General features: G+C 39.6%; 2 protein-coding genes across 5 annotated transcripts; both read right to left on the reverse strand.

Annotated features, from left to right (window-relative positions):
- Nucleotides 1-422: 422 nt before the first annotated feature.
- Nucleotides 423-14,727, reverse strand: LOC121417744. Its single transcript, XM_041611477.1, has 3 exons — nt 14,227-14,727; nt 5,072-5,171; nt 423-470 (listed from the first exon to the last, which is right to left on the reverse strand). The coding sequence occupies exons 1-3, from the start codon at nt 14,703-14,705 to the stop codon at nt 423-425; spliced, it is 627 nt and encodes a 208-aa protein (XP_041467411.1). The 5' UTR covers nt 14,706-14,727.
- LOC121417393 lies at nt 9,120-13,281 on the reverse strand. Of its 4 annotated transcripts, XM_041611085.1 has the most exons (3): nt 12,140-13,281; nt 11,962-12,101; nt 11,724-11,844 (listed from the first exon to the last, which is right to left on the reverse strand). In XM_041611085.1, the coding sequence occupies exons 1-3, from the start codon at nt 12,646-12,648 to the stop codon at nt 11,825-11,827; spliced, it is 669 nt and encodes a 222-aa protein (XP_041467019.1). In that variant the 5' UTR covers nt 12,649-13,281; the 3' UTR covers nt 11,724-11,824. The 4 variants fall into 4 exon arrangements, with proteins under 4 accessions (XP_041467018.1, XP_041467017.1, XP_041467019.1 ...); XM_041611084.1 differs by lacking the exons at nt 11,724-11,844; nt 11,962-12,101 and adding an exon at nt 9,120-10,067 and having other exon boundaries at nt 12,480-13,281; XM_041611083.1 differs by having other exon boundaries at nt 11,231-11,844; nt 11,962-13,281.
- Nucleotides 14,728-19,314: the final 4,587 nt, after the last annotated feature.

The raw sequence follows: 19,314 nt of genomic DNA on the forward strand, positions 1-19,314 counted from the left end.
TTGGTTCGACAAAAATATTTGTATTACATAATTCACCATTTCTGCAGTTGATGAGTCCTAACAATATGCAAATTTTCTTTAGCTATAAAAATATATTTTAAAATCTTTCAGCAGCTTAAAATCACAGGACACCGACGAGGTTGATTTCAGACCGATATTGATAACCGACCGGTTTCCGTCGGTGTTACAGTGACATTTGGATGTTCTATTCCATTCAGCAAGGCTTCAGAGTTGATCAATCTGCTATCGGCTCAAGAACAGTAGTCCTACTCCTACCATCCATCATTTAGATCCGGGATGAAAACAAAAACAGAATGTAGATTCCACCATAGTGTTTTCAGGTTAATTTCATTCCGCTGTGGTGATATTGAGTTGCACACAAAACGACCTGTAAGATGAGGACCCGCTGTTCTTGTAATTGCTCAATCGACAGTGCGGGGGATAGAATAATCAACTGTGCCACCATAGTTCTAAAATATAACAATAAATATAAACATAGTCTGATTTTATGAATTGCCTCAATTTCCATGACTACAGTTTTTAAAGAATGTCTTTTCATTGGCTATGTTCTCCAATTTTCTCCAATCACCGTTGATGGATACTAGTTTATCACTTTAAGAAACATTTTTGATGGGTACGTGCTACCATTTAGAGGATAAATATATCGGCTTTGAATATAGCCTTATCATATATCAGTTGGGATTATCATTTGGTCATTCAAAAAATTTCGAAAATAATACATAAGGTAGAAATCGCCAATTAAGAAGCGCTAAAATGCCTCTCCGAAATACGCATCGCATCGGTCTCTGAATTGACTCAAATTTGATGACGTGCATGAGTGTACGAGAGACGTGGTTGGCTATCCAAAGTCAAGCTCCACTTGCATTGGCGGCGGAAGCAAAAAAAAAATGTAGGGGGTTTCCACCTGAAATTTTGTGATGGACACAGGTAAAATATTAGACAAGCGCCCCAAATTTTAGTTGTGGCTTACCAAAAATTTTTGACAAGCCCCCCCCCAAAAAAAAAAAAAAAATTGGTCATCAACCTAAATTTTAGGTTTCAGGGGTTGTACACGTGAATTTAGGGGAAGACACAGAAAAAATATTAAGCCAAAAAAAAGGATATAAAAATATATGGGGGCGGTTCCCCCACCTGAAATTAAGGGGGGACACGTCCTCCCCCCATTCCCCCGCTTCTGCCGCCTATGTCCACCTGTATGCAAAACCTGTTGCGAGGGTACGTTTTCTCCACACTGTCACTGAATACTTGGATCAGGAAATAAAGGTAATCCCAGAAGTTTATCTAAATTTGGATTTTTAAATTGACGATTTTAAAGACGAAGAGATTGATAAGGAATCTTCGAGCTCTAGTGAACAACAAAGTGACGCGGATGAATGTAATTAAGAAAATTACGCCGGTGATGATGAGTGGGACAATTCAACTTGCATTCCGATTCGCTACAAACTCATGTAGCTGGACAAGCCCCCCCCCCCCAAAAAAAAAAGGTCATCAACCTAAATTTTAGGTTTCAGGGGTTGTACACGTGAATTTAGGGGAAGACACAGAAAAAATATTAAGCCAAAAAAAGGATATAAAAATATATGGGGGCGGTTCCCCCACCTGAAATTAAGGGGGACACGTCCTCCCCCCCCCCCCATTCCCCCGCTTCTGCCGCCTATGTCCACTTGTATGCAAGTATGCGAGGGTACGTTTTCTCCACACTGTCACTGAATACTTGGATCAGGAAATAAAAGTAATCCCAGAAGTTTATCTAAATTTGGATTTTGAATTTGACGATTTTGAAGACGAAGAGATTGATGAGGAATCTTCTAGCTCTAGTGAACAACAAAGTGACGCGGATGAATGTAATTAAGAAAATTACGCCGGTGATGATGAGTGGGACAATTCAACTTGCATTCCGATTCGCTACAAACTCATGTAGCTGGTAACTATGTTGAATTTGACGATTTTGAAGACGAAGAGATTGATGAGGAATCTTCTAGCTCTAGTGAACAACAAAGTGACGCGGATGAATGTAATTAAGAAAATTACGCCGGTGATGATGAGTGGGACAATTCAACTTGCATTCCGATTCGCTACAAACTCATGTAGCTGGTAACTACACAAAATCCAAATTTACAAGTAAAGCTTAACGTGGGATAGCCAACCCCCGTCTCTCGTACACTCATGCACGTCATCAAAATCCCAAATTTCGCGGACGTAATTCTGCGTTTTTGAGAGAGATTTTTAAACTATCAATGAATTGTCTTTTATCGGTATCCATGATAAATGATGTACACCATCCTGTTCTTCTTATTTTCGCCTTTATCTTGACATGTAATTCTCAATTTTGAGGATTTGCAATTTATTTCTACTTTAATGTTCACATATTATTTACAGCTATCTAAAAATTTACAGTGCATAATTTTGAATAAAAAGTTTACAATTTACTCTCCCTGGCAGTAAAATGGGGATTATATTTCCACATATTAGTGGGTTAAGTGTCTCTTTTATGAGATGGCATTTTTTATCATTTACCAAATTTTGCACTTGAGTGAGCACTGCCAACTAGCAGAAATTGGTTAGCAAGGGAACATCAATTGTCGAGTTTTGTAAAGGAAGCAGAGAAACCCGCATCCACCGTGAAACATTTTTTTATAACTAATTTGCCTTTCTTGGTTCATGTAAATCAAACATTCATTGAAACTAGCTTAACTCCTTTGCTACAAAACCAAACATTATAATTTTAGGTAAACATTCATTTTTTATGCCAGCTTGATTTAAGTATATAAACAAAACAATTTCCATTTCTGACATATCCTGCATTTGCCATTACCATATTCTGTCCTTTGCTGATGGGTAATGTACATTATTTTTATCATTCATTAATATCTTACAGTGCGTGTGCTCTTCATCATTTACGTTCAATTTCATCTATATAACTATTAATTTTTGAGCAAGACCCTTTTACGAACTTTACCAATGGTGCTCACCCAGGCGAAATGTATGCCGACATTCCCTTAACGTGCTCACTGAGACTTGTATCAATACATAATATCTGGAATACCTCTAATAATATTACAGATATTACTTTATTTCATCGGATTTGACGCAAAGTGTGAACCTTTTTTAAATATGCACTTTATACATCGTGTACATTTTTTTTCTTTTTAAATAGAATTGAGGTAAATAAAGGAGAGATGATAAGCAATAAATCACTGATAAAACAAATGGGTATCATTTTCGGTACCAAAATTTTCTTTTTTTTCTTCATTAGATTGGAGTTGGGATGTACATTGCTGCAGATTGAATAATAATAATACACTAAAAACCGGCTGTGTTGCCTTACAAACTGGATAGGATAGTTGCAGTAACACTGTCCAGACGGACACTTCCCCAACCTTTCCTCCAACTGGGATTCCTCCGACCAACTACGCCTGGGTAGTGATGATGATATATATATATATATATATATATATATATATATATATTTAGAATTTTGATTCATGCACAATATAATTTTACTCCGACTAGAAGCAATCCACATCTGAGGCTTCTTATACCCTTTTTAGACAGGCTAAAATTTCCTTAACCCCGTACTATTGGTGGGGCTAAATTGCCATTTAGCCCCACCTATAGTACGGGGTTAAGCTTAGCCCACTTTCGTTTTACACAGCGTTTTTGCAAAGTGGGCTAACCCCACCTATAGTACGGGATTATTTGGCCCTGCAAAAAAGCAGGGTTATCCCACCAATTGCGGTGCTAAGAGCAATAGTACGGGGTTAAGATCGCATGTGTAAAACGAAAGTGGGCTAAGCGCTCCCATTCATGCCCCGCAACAGAGCCGGCCCTGTTGTCCAATCAGAGGTAAGTATAATGAATATTCATGACAGCGATCACGGCGATGAAAAAAAAGCGCGCACCAGAAGTCAGCGATTTTGGATATGACCCGAATGACCCCTCAGTGCGCTCGTGAATATTCATGAGCTACCAATAGTCCGGGGTTAGCGAGTTTCGTGTGTAAAAAGCAAGCATTCCTTATCCGGGGTTAGCAAAAACAATTTGGCATGTGTGAAAAGGAAAATAAATAGTACGGGGTTAAGGATAGTACGGGGTTAGCGATAGTCCGGGGTTAAGAAAATCCTGTGTAAAAAGCCTATTAGTGCATGTACGAAGTGCGTCTTTAAATTAAATCACTGAACGGGGAAGATTTGACTGAAAAGCTGAGCGATATAAAACTTTATTCAACAAATAGCAAACCGATTTTTTTTTTGGCGGGGGGGGGGGGTTGCTTGGCTTGGGGCTCTCATAGGGCCTAAATCGCTATTATATGAAAACTTGGTTTATATAATTTGAGTGGATGTAAAATAGTTAAGCTACGCCAAACCAAATATGCGCAAAATAAAATTTGACAAAAGCTGTAGAGTGCATCAATGCAAGCTTTTAGGAAATATATGTTTGATATCTCCAAGTGATAAAAGGGAAGAAATTGAAATGCGTAATTGGAATGGAGGAAAAACAAAATCGACCGAGACGTCACCGGACTCAAGAAGCAAAACAAAACAAAAACGCATTTACTTTTAGTGCACTTTAAATAAATATAAATTGCACACGAAAAAAAATCAACTACGTCCTCTTTTTCTCCTTTTTTAACACTTGCTTTTTTTTTTTGGGGGGGGGAGGGGGTTGTTCGTCTGCATTGATTTAAGTGTATGCTGCAGCTCTACGTTGTCATATCATTCAATATCACAAAATCTGTGGGAAAATTGTGTATACTAAAGTTAAAAGCGAATAATGTGGAATTATTTCTTTAGACCTAAGCAAAAATGTAGAAATTTACTTTAAAACGTTTTGGGATCCATTTTTTATATTTTATTGTTAAATATTAAAATAAATACAATAATACATAGGCCTATGATGTTTTATATTGCATCTTTGTGTTTGCTTTCAATGCGAATGATAAACAATAATATTCCAATAGACTCACACGTTACAAGTCTTTTAACCGTGCTGGTATGCATTAATGTGACATTGAAATTACACAGTGTACAAGCAGAGCAGTATATCTTACATGGCAAACATGCACATTGAGACCGTCGGAAGTTTTACAGTGAAGGCGCTCGAGGCGAGATTGCAGCCTGCCATTCTCCGTCGTCCCACAGTAAAAGAACCTGTAATCATGAAACAAAAGGATGGGTGCAAGGAATCACAAGAAGATGGGGAATGTGTATCAAAAGTGTTTCCGTGTCTGTGTGTATTGTATGAATCAGGTTATCTCAACCCAGACAAAATACACGAGAGGCGAGTAAATGCAGTTTCCGTGGAGTTTAATAAACTGTTTCTGAAAAGCATCTTCCAAATGATGTATACCGAAATGTAAAATGATGTGGCATTAAATAAAGCCAAAATAATAAAATGCAAGAATTAAAACATAATAATACATGTATAAACGTAAAGCCTCCTGAGATGTGTCATATGCGAAAAAATATAAGTTATTAAACCAATCTCCTCAATTGAAAAATAAAACAGTCCATCCACATTCATGACAAAGACACCAGTTTGTCATGTTGGCCAAATGTGGGAAACGTAAAAATCCATCTGCAAAGCTACGAAGCAAAGATTCCCGTTTGCAACACGAGCTTATGCAGGAAAACTTTTAAAACAGAAACTAGTGCTCAGAAGCCCCACCAACGGCCCCGAACTAGAATGTGAACGAGGCAACGTTAATGTTCGGTCCTAAATGGAATTCGCTGGTGGCCTCATCCAAATCGGGTGACGAACCACGCCCCGTTCACATTATAACCTGAGGAGTGGAATATACGAAATTGGTCTAAATAACTGAAAATTATTATCTCAGGAAGCCCATAATAAGTGAAGAATCATAATGTGTTGGGAAAAGGCCGAGCTCCAGCAAGGGCGAAAACACCCCCCTGAACACCTGATGATAAATGAACTAAACTAACTGGTAGACCAAAGTAAAAATCCAAAGTTATCTAAAAGTAGGTGAACAGGTTGGATGGAATTACCTTGCGGCCCACTTTGGGTGTGCGACCAGGCTTAAGGCCCGAAGCTCACATGCAGGTTAGAATGAATAACATGAAACAAAACATCTTGATGTTGAAAAATTAGTGGGGGTGACAAGGGGGTGGAGGAGGGAAAAATACAGGAAGTATGTGGCACAAAACAGGTGAATTGAGATAAAAGATGCTTTCCACTCGACTCCACGAAGAAGAATGCTAACTTGTTAGAAATTGGATTTTGCCCCCTCCCGAAATTACCACGTCAGCTAACGCGACGTAGCATCTTTAGCCACGCCTCCTTGTGATGTCCGAACTACCAAAATTCGCAATGCAACATTTTTTGGGCCACGCCTCCTCGTGAAGTCCGAACAATACCATATTTGGCATCGCAACATATCTCCACCAGGCCAAAGGAATTCGCCTGACCAGGCCCCTTCCTTGTAAACACCTGTTACGTACCGCTGGCGAGATATGTTGTTGTCCAGCTAGTCTGACCTGAGATAACCTCTCATTAACTCGCTTTGCGCGTTAAGAGGTATTATCTCAACCCAGACAAAATACACGAGAGGCGAGTAAATGCAGTTTCCGTGGAGTTTAATAAACTGTTTCTGAAAAGCATCTTCCAAATGATGTATACCGAAATGTAAAATGATGTGGCATTAAATAAAGCCAAAATAATATAATGCAAGAATTAAAACATAATAATACATGTATAAACGTAAAGCCTCCTGAGATGTGTCATATGCGAAAAAATATAAGTTATTAAACCAATCTCCTCAATTGAAAATTAAAACAGTCCATCCACATTCATGACAAAGACACCAGTTTGTCATGTTGGCCAAATGTGGGAAACGTAAAAATCCATCTGCAAAGCTACGAAGCAAAGATTCCCGTTTGCAACACGAGCTTATGCAGGAAAACTTTTAAAACAGAAACTAGTGCTCAGAAGCCCCACCAACGGCCCCGAACTAGAATGTGAACGAGGCAACATTAATGTTCGGTCCTAAATGGAATTCGCTGGTGGCCTCATCCAAATCGGGTGACGAACCACGCCCCGTTCACATTATAACCTGAGGAGTGGAATATACGAAATTGGTCTAAATAACTGAAAATTATTATCTCAGGAAGCCCATAATAAGTGAAGAATCATAATGTGTTGTGGCAAAAAATGGAATGCCGCCGAACGGGATGACCCATCGTCAGCCCGCCGCCACAACACAATATGATGCAATAGTTCCAACCATGCTGTATGTACAAGGTCCACGCTAAGAAGCTGGGAAAGAGGGGGGGGGGGGGTGCATTAAACGAACGGGGACGCATTATACCATTATACCTTCTAGAACAGGGGTTCTCAAACTACGGCCCGCGGGCCGGATCCGGCCCGCAGAGCTTCTCAATCCGGCCCGCGAGACTCTGCTGGGATTTTTTTAATCACTTTTAAGTCACAATATGAAACATAGCTCAATATGATAACATTGTGTACCCACGTAGACCTAACCGTAATAAAAGTAATGGCAGTCAATTTGACTTTTAAACAAAGTTTAGTGGAGTCTTTACTGTCTGTTTGATTTACTTTCTTATTAGATTGACCAGCGCTGTTGTCACCATGTTTGGATTTACATACAGGTGCAAAAGTACATTTTCCATAATGAACATTTTCAAAGAACTAACTCATACCGAAGTACCTTAGGGGCCAAATGGTTTTCAAATGGGGGTCTGGTCATGCAAAAAATCACAATCATATGGTCAGTTTCACGTTTTTGTACATGGTTTTTGAAAAAAAGTGGGGAGCTGTCAGCTCCCCCCCCCCCTTCCACGGCCCCTGCTTGCCCCATCCTTGTTATAGTCTACAGCAGACATGGTATATTATTCATTCTACTTTGACTACAAAAAATATTGATACTTCAAGACATTATCTGTCTCCCCAATACCAGGTATGTATAGGTACAATCTAGATTCGTTTTAATATGTTTTAAAGTTCTACAATTTGTTATCATTGATTAATATTGACTTTTGCTGTGTTTTGAAATCTTTTCTAATTTTGCCTGCGTTCCATATGAAACTGTTATGAATTTGTTAGATTAAATGTTCCCAAAATAAGGGCCAGATTGCAAAAAGAGGGCATCTAGGACCCCGACCGCAAGGGTCATTGCGCTTCGCGCACAATATTTTTTCTAAGTGTCCACTTCACCCTGGCCCTTTCAGGTTTACTTGGAGTCTCATCAGGCCCTTCAAAGAAAAAATTTGAGAACCCCTGATCTAGCAGGAATATTGCTAATTCAGTTCACTGGCGAAGAGTCTAATGTTCTATGAAAGGGGGGGGGGGGTGGGGCTTATCAACTAAATAGTGAAGTTGCGGTAACTTGAAATCTCATGAGTCCACGTGTGAGTTCTGGATAATGTATTCAGGTTATAACAACAGCTCATAAAAAAGGTCCAATCGTTCGCGACGTCCGAGCCAGCGATTGCTTGACGGAGGTAAAACAGCTGTTTGTCCAGTGATATCGCTCCGCGACAAAGAAATCAAGGGTCGATCCTCATGTTCGCGGATGTATTGAGCTTTAGGACTCGGGCACGCGCCGAGTTGTGAGGGCCCGCCCCCATTTAGAGCGGGTCTGACCACGTCAGCGAAAAGTGATTCGCCCCCTTCCTCTCGTACGATTCCATGGAAGGCTGACACGGCCCACGTTGAAACTCCAAATAACTGCACATGGAAGAGAGAAAAGGAAAGAAACAGCGGCACCAATTGTGCATTCTAAAGGGGGGGGGGGGTTACATAATTACCATAAACATGATAAGAGTAGCAAAGCCCACAGTCTAATAAGAGAGGGCGAGCAAGTCTGTCTGCGCCCATGGAGCTATTATTGGGTAAAGTAACCATCGCCGTCACCATGGCAACCAGCGAGAGAGAGAGAGAGAGAGTAAAGATAATATATACTGCTTGTTAGAGGGTTGTCAAAAACAAATTCATAAAACATTAGGTCGATATTAAATTTTGCACGAACTGGTATTTAAAACAGAAAGGCGATAAACATACTGGCAAAAATTGCTTAAATTATTAAAGGGGGGGACAGGTTGTCTCATATACAATATGTGTGTGTTGGAAGCCCAGCGCCCCATATTCTGAATGCAAACATCGGGAACACCCGCCATGGCTGCAGAAGTTGCAGCCCCAATACGGAAAGAATGGGAAGAGAAGTGAGCAACGGGTAAACCGCAAAAAGTAATGGCACGTCTTAAAACTTTGCCAAAATTGTGCCTCGTTAGGGGTGACGAGTCAAAGTGACGGAAAAAGGCAGAGCCGCACGAGCTCCGCAGAGCGAGGTAATCATTTACAGCGCGAAGTGGGCATAAATACGAAACAACATTCTGTGGAATTAAAATCGAGCATCCACGTCTAGTTTGATCTGTTTTAGACTTCGCAATCATAATGCGCAATTTTGCTTGATTACCCATTCCTTGAATAATAACATCTTTTTTCTGATAAAGGAACGGGTTCATGTCTAGATCGAGACGTGAACTCCCCTACTCGAAGAAAACCAAAGAAAGCGATTAAAAAGGCAGCCCGAAACAATGCCAAATCATACGTATTAACACATACGTGAGTCAATGAATTTAGGATGGATTTGAGAATAGGTAGAGTAATGGGACACCGGGTATCGCGGCGAGCGTTTTTCCGTCGGCACCCGTCTACCAGCCGCCGGATTACAAAAGCGTCAGTCACGTCAGGCCAACCCAATGTTTGCATCGTAAAAGCCAGGCCTGAAATATAAGTACTTATTGTTGCCCCCGCATACCCATTCCAAGAGAGATAAGCAATAAATTGAGCAACCTGCTCAACGTCAGGAGCTATACTTATATCATAATGATATTGCAGCCGAAACTGCTTAAACACAGACCAAGCGTTCCTATAAGTATGATGAGTGCTGTGCGCCCGCGAAGAAAGCAACAGATGCTCTCTCTCTATACGAAGCTGCTCCAAAGATGGGCGGGAAGCTTGCTGCCAGCCAGATCTGCGCCTGGAGCTAACCTGCGAAACCTGTCCATCTGAAAACGAGAGAGGGCATCAGCCTTTTCATTGCGAGAGCCTGGCACGTAACGTGCTTTGAACATAATATTATGCTCCAAACAGAGAACTACAAGCAAACGAACCAGTTTCATTACTCTAGGACATTTCGAAGTTAAGGAATTAACAACATGAACAACTGTTTGATTATCTGACCAAAATAAGACCTTAGAATTAGCTAGCAGAGCCCCCCACATACGTATACCGACTACTATTGGGAAAAGCTCTAGAAAAGCAATGGAATAATTTTTCTCCAGTATTTCAGCTGGCCATCTCCCTTGAGCCCACTTATCCTGGAAGGATATACCAAAGCCAATGCTACCCGCAGCGTCAGTAAAGAACTGAAAATGAGCATTAGTTACCCATGTTGAGTGTGAAAACATAACCGTGCCATTGAAATCGGACAGAAACGAAAGCCAGGCCTGCATGTCCTCTTTCGCGCCGCGTGAAAGCCTTATCCGGAGGTTGGGGGTGCGGACCCCTTTAGTAAGATCGATAAGTCTCCTGAGGAAGGCTCTTCCGGGAGCCACGGCTTTACACACGAAATTAAGGCTGCCAATTAGCGACTGCAACTGCCGCAACGAGAGCTTATCTTTCTTAACAAAGTCAATGAGCATTGCCTGTAACACGTCTACTTTCTCCTTGGGTACCCGAACTTTCTGCTCAGCCGCATCAATTTCAAGCCCTAAAAATGTGATAGTGGGAACGGGCCCTTCAGTCTTCTCATCCGCTATTGGGACGCCAAAAACCTCGCACATTGCCTTAAAATGAAACATCAAGGAACGACATTCCTGCTGTGTTGCGCCAACGAAAAAGAAATCATCCAAATAATGCAAAATTTGCTCTGAATTTGCAATTTCACGGCAACATGACTCAAGAAAAGTGCTAAAACGCTCAAAATGGGCACATGAAATTGAGCAGCCCATTGGCAAGCATTTATCGAAGTAATACGCGCCATCAATGCAAAACCCTAGAAGGTCAAAATCGGAGGGATTTACTGGTAGTAAACGAAAAGCGGATTTGATATCGGTTTTTCCCATGAGAGCATTAGTTCCCAAGCGAGCAACGAGATCAACCGCTTTGTCGAATGAAGTATAATTCACGGAACATAACTCGGAATCAATGTGGTCATTAACCTAAGCCCCGCGAGGAGAGGATAGATGCTGAATTAGCCGGAATTCTCCCGGATTTCGCTTGGGGACGAGCCCTACCGGGGAGCAGCGAAAGTTATCGAAAGGCGGGTCTTGGAAAGGACCTGACATTCTCCCTAAACTAACTTCCTTACCAACTTTCTCCAACAGCATGCCCATATGCTCCCTAGCCGATTTCAAATTACGCGAGAACACAGAGCGACGCTCGCCTGTGAAACCCAAGGAAAAGCCAGACCTAAACCCAGAAATCAGAAACGCTGCGTTCTGTTTATTATGGTGCCTTTGAAGAAATGGGAGCATGCTGCAAAGTTTAATTGGAGTTGGAGCTAGGTTTCTGTTTGGCAACTGCAGCGGCAGAATTGCAGGCGTGTGAGCCATGTGCTGCTGAGGAGCATTTTCCGCACCGGTGAGCATAACGGCAGGCAATGCGTTGACATGACCCAGCGTTAAAGGCGAAACAGACTGGTGAGGAGCGGGAGGGGGCAGGCGCGGCGCCAGGGGCCCGAGTTGCCCCTTGTCTATTGGCATATCCAGAGAATGGGAAATTACCCCGCCGGAACGACCGGTCGTATGGCCGAAAGGGCTGGTTACCCCCAAAAGAAGAAAACATTGCTCGACCGGGAGTCGAAGCTACTGTCAGCCATAGCTCGGTGTCTATGACAGCCCAGGAACGATGTGGATGACGGGCCTGACGTAACCGAAATTGAATGTCATAGGCCCGCCAATTGAAACCCCCAAAACGCACAATAGAACGAACGATATCTATATACTTGAGGAGCTCGCGCGCACGCATACAGTGTCGCTCCAAGTATATAGACGCGTAAATAAGGAACGCAGATGTCCACTGCTCTATGCTCGCGATCACCGGAGCCTTACTTTGGGGGCGAAGCATTAAAGCTGACCCGGAGGCACAAAGGCTGAAGGCCTGCAACTGGGAACCTTCCTCACTTAAGCTTTCCCTTTTTAGCAATCCACCTAACTCTACAAACTCACCCTTCCAAATCTTCTCCTTAACACTAGAAGGCACCTCCCCGCCCAATTCATCACACACGCAGCTAAGCATATCTGGCTGCGTAGGAAAAGGAGGGTTGAGGGCTGGTGTAAAATTATCATGACTATTAAGCCCCTCAGCTACAGGGGCAGGAGGGATAGAAGGGGGAGCTTGAGATTGAATTTGGGGAATGACCGGATCTTGTGGAGAAGTCACAAGAGGCCAGGAGCCCCCCATTGTCCCGAACTCACCGTTGCTTGTCGACGCCGAACTTCCAGCAGCTGGGCTCTGCGTCGAACTAAAAACTTGGCCGACGTCTGTCGCGAGGTCGACAGGAGAAGGCTGGCTGCCGGCATCTCGGACCGAACGACGAGTAGACTTCCTCTGACTTAACTTTTTGCCGGGCTTAACCTTAGGCATGATTAGAATATGCGGGATGGCGATGAAATTGAAAAATCCTAAGAGCAAACTGTGACTCCTAACAACTCGAAGGTTCAATCCGGTAAAGATCCAACAAACGGATATAAACACAAAATATGTACAGGTATGTTCCCAGATAAGGAAAATAATTCTCAACTGCGAAGCGTTCTTTACGATTGGGTTAAAATGACAATTAGCAGGATCACAGCTAAAGAGTCCAACGAACGGATAACAAAAATACAGGAAGTATGTGGCACAAAACAGGTGAATTGAGATAAAAGATGCTTTCCACTCGACTCCACGAAGAAGAATGCTAACTTGTTAGAAATTGGATTTTGCCCCCTCCCGAAATTACCACGTCAGCTAACGCGACGTAGCATCTTTAGCCACGCCTCCTTGTGATGTCCGAACTACCAAAATTCGCAATGCAACATTTTTTGGGCCACGCCTCCTCGTGAAGTCCGAACAATACCATATTTGGCATCGCAACATATCTCCACCAGGCCAAAGGAATTCGCCTGACCAGGCCCCTTCCTTGTAAACACCTGTTACGTACCGCTGGCGAGATATGTTGTTGTCCAGCTAGTCTGACCTGAGATAACCTCTCATTAACTCGCTTTGCGCGTTAAGAGGTATTAAATCGCTAATAATATATAAGACTTTCGTTTGATTGAATACCATTTGTGTACTCTCCCGAAATGAAAATGTGTTTATCACAATATAAAAGTTTTTACTAGGTTTGAAGACAGATATTAGTTTTCTTTATTTTTATCTTTTGCTCTTTTCTAAGCGCCTTGAGCATTTAATCAAAATGGAAAAAGATGCTATATAAATCATATGTATTATTATTATCAATATCTTTACTTTGAATTTGAGGTATGAAAAATGCAGGATGATAGGTGAGAGTATTAAATAAGTTTGGCTTATCTTCCCCAAGTGTTATTCAATGTTGAAATTCACTATTACAATAATGTACCTGTGATATATATTGCGGTGGGGATGATTTAAATTTGAATCAAATTGAAATGCAGGATACGTTTTGGGATTTATGATGATCGGGAACGTAATCTTTATAACAAAATATATGACTGAAGTAACATTCATTAAAGTAATAAAAGAAAATTAGTACATATGAAATATTGAAAAGGACATTTTTGATACAATAAACAAATCGATTATTTCACATTGAGTACGAGTTAGGTATGACAAACTATTGATAGTAGGCGACTGGAGCTTATACAAGAGTGACAATTGAACTAGCAGTAAGATTCAAATGTGCATGCTGGTGCTATTATCTAACAGTAACACTTAATGACAGGGTAATGCTATTATACCATTTTTTTATTAAAGTACAACAATGTATTTGAGAACCAGACATATTCATGGCAATTTAAGAGTACCTGACATTATTAATGGCTAAAAAAGAATGGAACCGTTTCTTTTTGGATGTATCCACATATTTACAGAAAATATTATACATATAATATCATGAATATGAACACTGTAAAAATTGAACCACCGCATTGGATTGATATTTAAATATTATCAACAAAATATTTCTAATAAGCAAGAACTTACAATACGTATTGCATCGTCTTCACACGTCTGCAGCACTCCATTAGGTAAACAAAGTCATCCTCGTCTGTACACTTCATCCTTTCGAGAAAGAACTCCTGCAGGTTCTGTGTATGTTCTTTGATAAACAGACCCAGTCCTCTCATTTTCTCTCTCGATACACGGCTCTCCTCTGGTGAACGTGATGACGGACCATGTAGATATATGTGTTTGAGTTTCTGCCCTGCTGTCCGACGAAGAACAGCGGTGTAATGAGCAATGTCTCCCTCCGCACCATCCATCGTGATATCAATACCTTCCAAACCAGGGAGCGATGAGATTAGACCATTATAGCATTGCGACGTCACTCTCTTGGCTGATAGCTTTGTGACCGATGGTAGCTCATCAGGAGGTGATGGAGAGAAACTGAGAGATGAGTCTGAGATGGTAAGATGGTTCAGTGAGGTGAAAGATCTGACACAAGCCCACATTCTAGAAGTCATCTCAGAAGACAGACGACATTTGGTTATCTGAATGAAAATATAAATAGAAAAGACGGATAATTTTGGGATAAGATTATTCTTCACACCTTTCATGCATGTCGTGAAAATATATATATCCCCCACCCCCCGAAAAAACGCGATAATACATAAATCAAAGGTGATTTTTAATATCAGATATTATTTAGACATTTAAAGAAAACAAATTAATTCAGTGGTTTAGTTTTGAACAAATGCCGAGTGATATTTTTTTTTAAATAAAAGAAACAAATTAAAATGGAAGTGTATCTCTAGTTTAGCTAATTCCCCCAAATAGCATTTCTCCGGCCTCGCCCCCTATTTTTTGGCAACCAAAAAAGGATCCTTTTTAACTTGAGAGAAACACTGCAAAAAGAACAGAGAAAAAAAGTACGAAAAAAGGGGGTATTATATCTAGGTTTAAAAACGGCAATGTTATGACCGGCCTGACCCCGAAAGACTTACTCGCAGTGGCACCGCTTTCTGTTAGTTCACATAATATACCCAAACCACGCTACCGCAACTGAGTGCGCATCAATGAAAGGCATTCTACTGCACATGGGTTTCTTGCACTCAGGGTCCATCAACGGCCGAGTAGCTCTGCATATGTTGCTTACCATGTGTGCATAAGTAGGCCTTAAAAACAATATTTTAAAAGAAATGCTTGAAATATCCGGTCTTCAGGACTTAATATCAACAGATAAGAAACATGAGAAAGATAATAGTTTCATGAATTCCTAATAATGAAATTGTCTCTCTTTGCAGAATGGAACATCGACAAGTTTCATCTCGCGGTTAGGAAAAGTAATAAGGAAGATAGCTATATTCATACGATGGTAAAATGTCCTTACAATTTCCCAGGAGGATAATTAAAGATATCGGCTAGCATTTTGCTCTTGTATCATTTGTTAAGTATGATCCATATTCACTTCACAATTCTCCTACGATTCTTGAAATAGTGTTTGATATAGCCCTTTTTCAGATCATTATATCATTTTTTTATTAGCTCGCGCTCGTGCATTATTGAATTTCATATTAAAAGAAATGTATTAAGAATGCCCAGATTCGACCCCGCCCCCCCCCCAAAAAAAAGCGCACATACTTGTTTATTGATATATGTAGTTTGTTCTTTATTCAAAACGTGCTTAAATTATTCAGATTCATATCAGAATATGAAACAAAAATCTTGCGCTTCGCGTTCGCATTATTCATGTAGGAAGACTCCAAAATAGTTATACTTTTTATGGTTTACAAAGCATGAATAGCGTGTCCCTTTTTTAGGTCTAAAAATCTCTTTATGTGGCTACCGGTTCGCGCTCGCATTATTTATTCATGATTAGAAAAAGTGCTTTAGAATGTCATGTTTTAATATCAGAATGCATTTCTTTATCGTTGAAATGTGTATCGTTTTCATGGGTAACTGCAAGCAGTCAATAACTGGTCCCTTTCCGATAAAAAGAAATCTGCTCGGAGTAATTATTTAGTTAAATACACATCTTGTTCACGATCACAATCATTGTTCAGAATGTTCAATTTTCAGGATCATAGTTCCTAAAAAATATCAGATCGCTCTTCGCCCTCGTACTTTTCAATTCGGGCTTATATACGAAATTATTATTTATCTATGTTTGTGAGAATAAATGTAAGAGGTGACTGTTAGGACTACTCCTTCAATTCAACAAATGCAAATCATTTTTGAGAGGCCAATCGGGGAAAACATGGGTAATTTTTTCGACCCCCCCCCCTTTGGCGAAAGCTGGATCCGCCCCTGGTCACTGTCCCAATTGATTACGATATCTTATCAATTGAAGTGCCCCCAAAATGCTAGTGGTGTGAAGTTTTTAAGATGGGAATTTGTTTTAATGAAAAAATACCCATTTTACATCACACTTTAATGCAAATGGATGCATCCCTTTATCAAAGTGTATTTTTGTCTTGTTTATATTAAACACATTCTCAAGCATGGGGTGGGCTAATCTTAGGATATGATGTTTATAAGTTGTTTTCCAATATCCAATTATCAAATATATAAAGAAGGTACTCTAACGGCTACATTTGAATAAACATTAGAAAATTACCTAAACTGGGCGCTAGATCTAAATATGGTGACCATAAAAAATGACAAATTTAAATTCTACCGGTTAAAAATGCATTGAATACCTATTGTGTCTCGTTTTTCAATATATTGTTACGAAACTAGATTAATACAGTTAGTAATCATTCAAAATAATTTTAAATGAAATTTCTCTGCCAGAGCTTAGTGCACTCAAATATTATTTAGTTAGATACACCTTGATCATGATTACAAAATTGTTCAGAATATTCAATTACCAGGTCTAAATGCATGAAAAAAATGAGTTGACTCCTCGCGCTCGCATTAATAAAGTTAAGATGTACTTAAAAAATCAGTCTTTAGCTATGAATACCCATAAAAGAAACATCAGCTTTTAGGGACCGATCGAGGAACATGTGGAAGATATCCCCTCCCCCTTTCCATTACAAAATTAACACACAGCGACGTACATGTGTAGTACATATATGCTTACCCTAGCACCTGAGCTGGTATCGAAGTCGAATTGCCATTTATCAAGAGATCTGTGTTGTAGAGAAAAGATGAATTCATAACGGAAATGATAATTAATCATGAAACACCATTAAGATGTGAACTAGGTGCCACGAAAATTATTATTAGCTTTGAAGTTATTTTAGTCATAATCATAGGTAACAACAATGGTACTGTGACAAACACTGCAACCAGTTGCTCTTGTAATGTTCTACAATTGAAATTATGACTAAGTAAAAGAAGGGAAGAAGAAACAAAAAAAGGTTGGTTTGGGCGGGTGTCTATCGGCATTTTTTCCCATATATTTGATGATATTATTTTAGCTCCAGCGCAGTGAAAATATAAGTTTCTGATATATTGAGTTGCCGGCAAGGAAGACCTAGCCGTTAATAATGACAACATAGGTCAACAAACTTTAAGTGCAAGTTTAAACGATTGTATTGAAAATTGTAATTGTACATGATGGTTATTTCGTTTATTACCATTCCATGACACCAATTTTCATGTGAACTATAATTTTGAAACTGACAAAATTTTAACTAAAGATAGTTGCATTAAATTATCTGATGGCAAAATCCCACGATTTAAAAAGGGATTGTTTTTTGCGTCACTAAATATTCGTGGTCTAATCAACAAAATAGACACCCTCAGGTATTTACTTTCAGATGCCATAAATGATATTGATTTTCTATGTATAAATGAGTCATTTTGTGATCAAACTATATGTAATGATGAAATATCCCTTGAAGGGTTTGATGTTGAACGAAATGACCGAACCCGCTCTGGCGGTGGCATTGTGGTTTACATATCAAATCGTCATACATGTAGATACACCAGACGTATTGAATTTGAAGATAGCAATTTAGAAATAATTTGTCTACAGGTACATTTACAGTTCCAAAAAGACGTGTATGTAATTGGCTTATACAGGCCGCCATCTACGGGAGTCGAATTCTTTGACAAACTCTCTGACGTATTAGAAAGATTGCAATGTTCCCCAGTGAACAACAATCGAGAAGTGTTTATTCTTGGTGACACAAACTGTGATTACTCAATTAACGCTAGGAACAGCTTCAGAAATAAAATTAAAAGGGTCATGGATCCATACAATCTAAAACAGATAATAAACTCACCGACCCGGGTTACAAATACGTCTAGCACAATAATTGATCAGATATTTACTACAAACCATGATAATATATTATGTAAAGGTACAATTATCACCTCTATAAGTGATCACTTTATGGTATTTGCTATAAGACGCAAGCATATAAAGGTCAGAAAAGCTGGGAGAACATTACAAATACGGTCTTTCAAAAATGTTACTCCAAGCAATTTTAAGCAAAGAATTTCTTAATGTAAACTTTGATGATTGTTTAGATCCAACGAATGTGAGTCGCAGTTGCAATGCCTGGAAAGAATTATACCAAAACATCATAGATAAAATTGCACCTATCAAGTTAATAAGAGTACGTATTATGAAAGCCTGCCATGGATAACATCTGACATCAGAAGAATTATGACAAAAAGGGATCTCCTTCATGTCAAAGCAATTAAAACCAAAACGGAGAGTACTTGGACTGAATTCAAAAAAGTAAGAAACGAAGTTAATACATTGATAAGAAATGAAAAGCGTTCGTACATTATGAATGAAATCAAATTGAACAGAAATAATCCAAAAAATATGTGGAAATGTCTCAGAAACCTAATTCCAAAAAGTCAACAGAAATTACCAAACCAGTTTAATATAGAAGGCGAGATGGTTGAAGACGAAATGGAAATTGCTTGTGCTTTTAATAATTATTTTATCAATATAAATACAACTAGTAATGATATACACTGTAATAACCAGAATGATAACACAGCGTGTAATTCAATACCACCAGAAGATACGTTTAATTTCTCACCCGTAAATGAAGATATGGTAAAAAAAGGTTTTCAATTTGTTAAAAGAATCTAAAGCGTGCGGTTTGGATGGCATCGGAGCGAAACCGTTAAAGATTTCAATTCAAACTGTTCTACCTTACATTA

Source organism: Lytechinus variegatus, chromosome 6, assembly GCF_018143015.1.
Source record: "Lytechinus variegatus isolate NC3 chromosome 6, Lvar_3.0, whole genome shotgun sequence".
Taxonomy (NCBI): domain Eukaryota; kingdom Metazoa; phylum Echinodermata; class Echinoidea; order Temnopleuroida; family Toxopneustidae; genus Lytechinus; species Lytechinus variegatus.

Bases quoted from the DNA above. Each gene is read 5' to 3' on its own strand.
- LOC121417393 (XM_041611083.1), bottom strand. From the start codon at position 12,648: ATGCCTAAGGTTAAGCCCGGCAAAAAGTTAAGTCAGAGGAAGTCTACT. The intron at 11,845-11,961 runs TGGCGGGCCTAT...GGTCGAGCAATG, and splicing joins TGCGTTTTGGGGGTTTCAAT to TTTTCTTCTTTTGGGGGTAA.
- LOC121417744 (XM_041611477.1), bottom strand. From the start codon at position 14,705: ATGACTTCTAGAATGTGGGCTTGTGTCAGATCTTTCACCTCACTGAAC. The intron at 5,172-14,226 runs GTAAGTTCTTGC...TCATGATTACAG, and splicing joins AAGACGATGCAATACGTATT to GTTCTTTTACTGTGGGACGA. The intron at 471-5,071 runs GTAAGATATACT...GTTATATTTTAG, and splicing joins TCAATGTGCATGTTTGCCAT to AACTATGGTGGCACAGTTGA.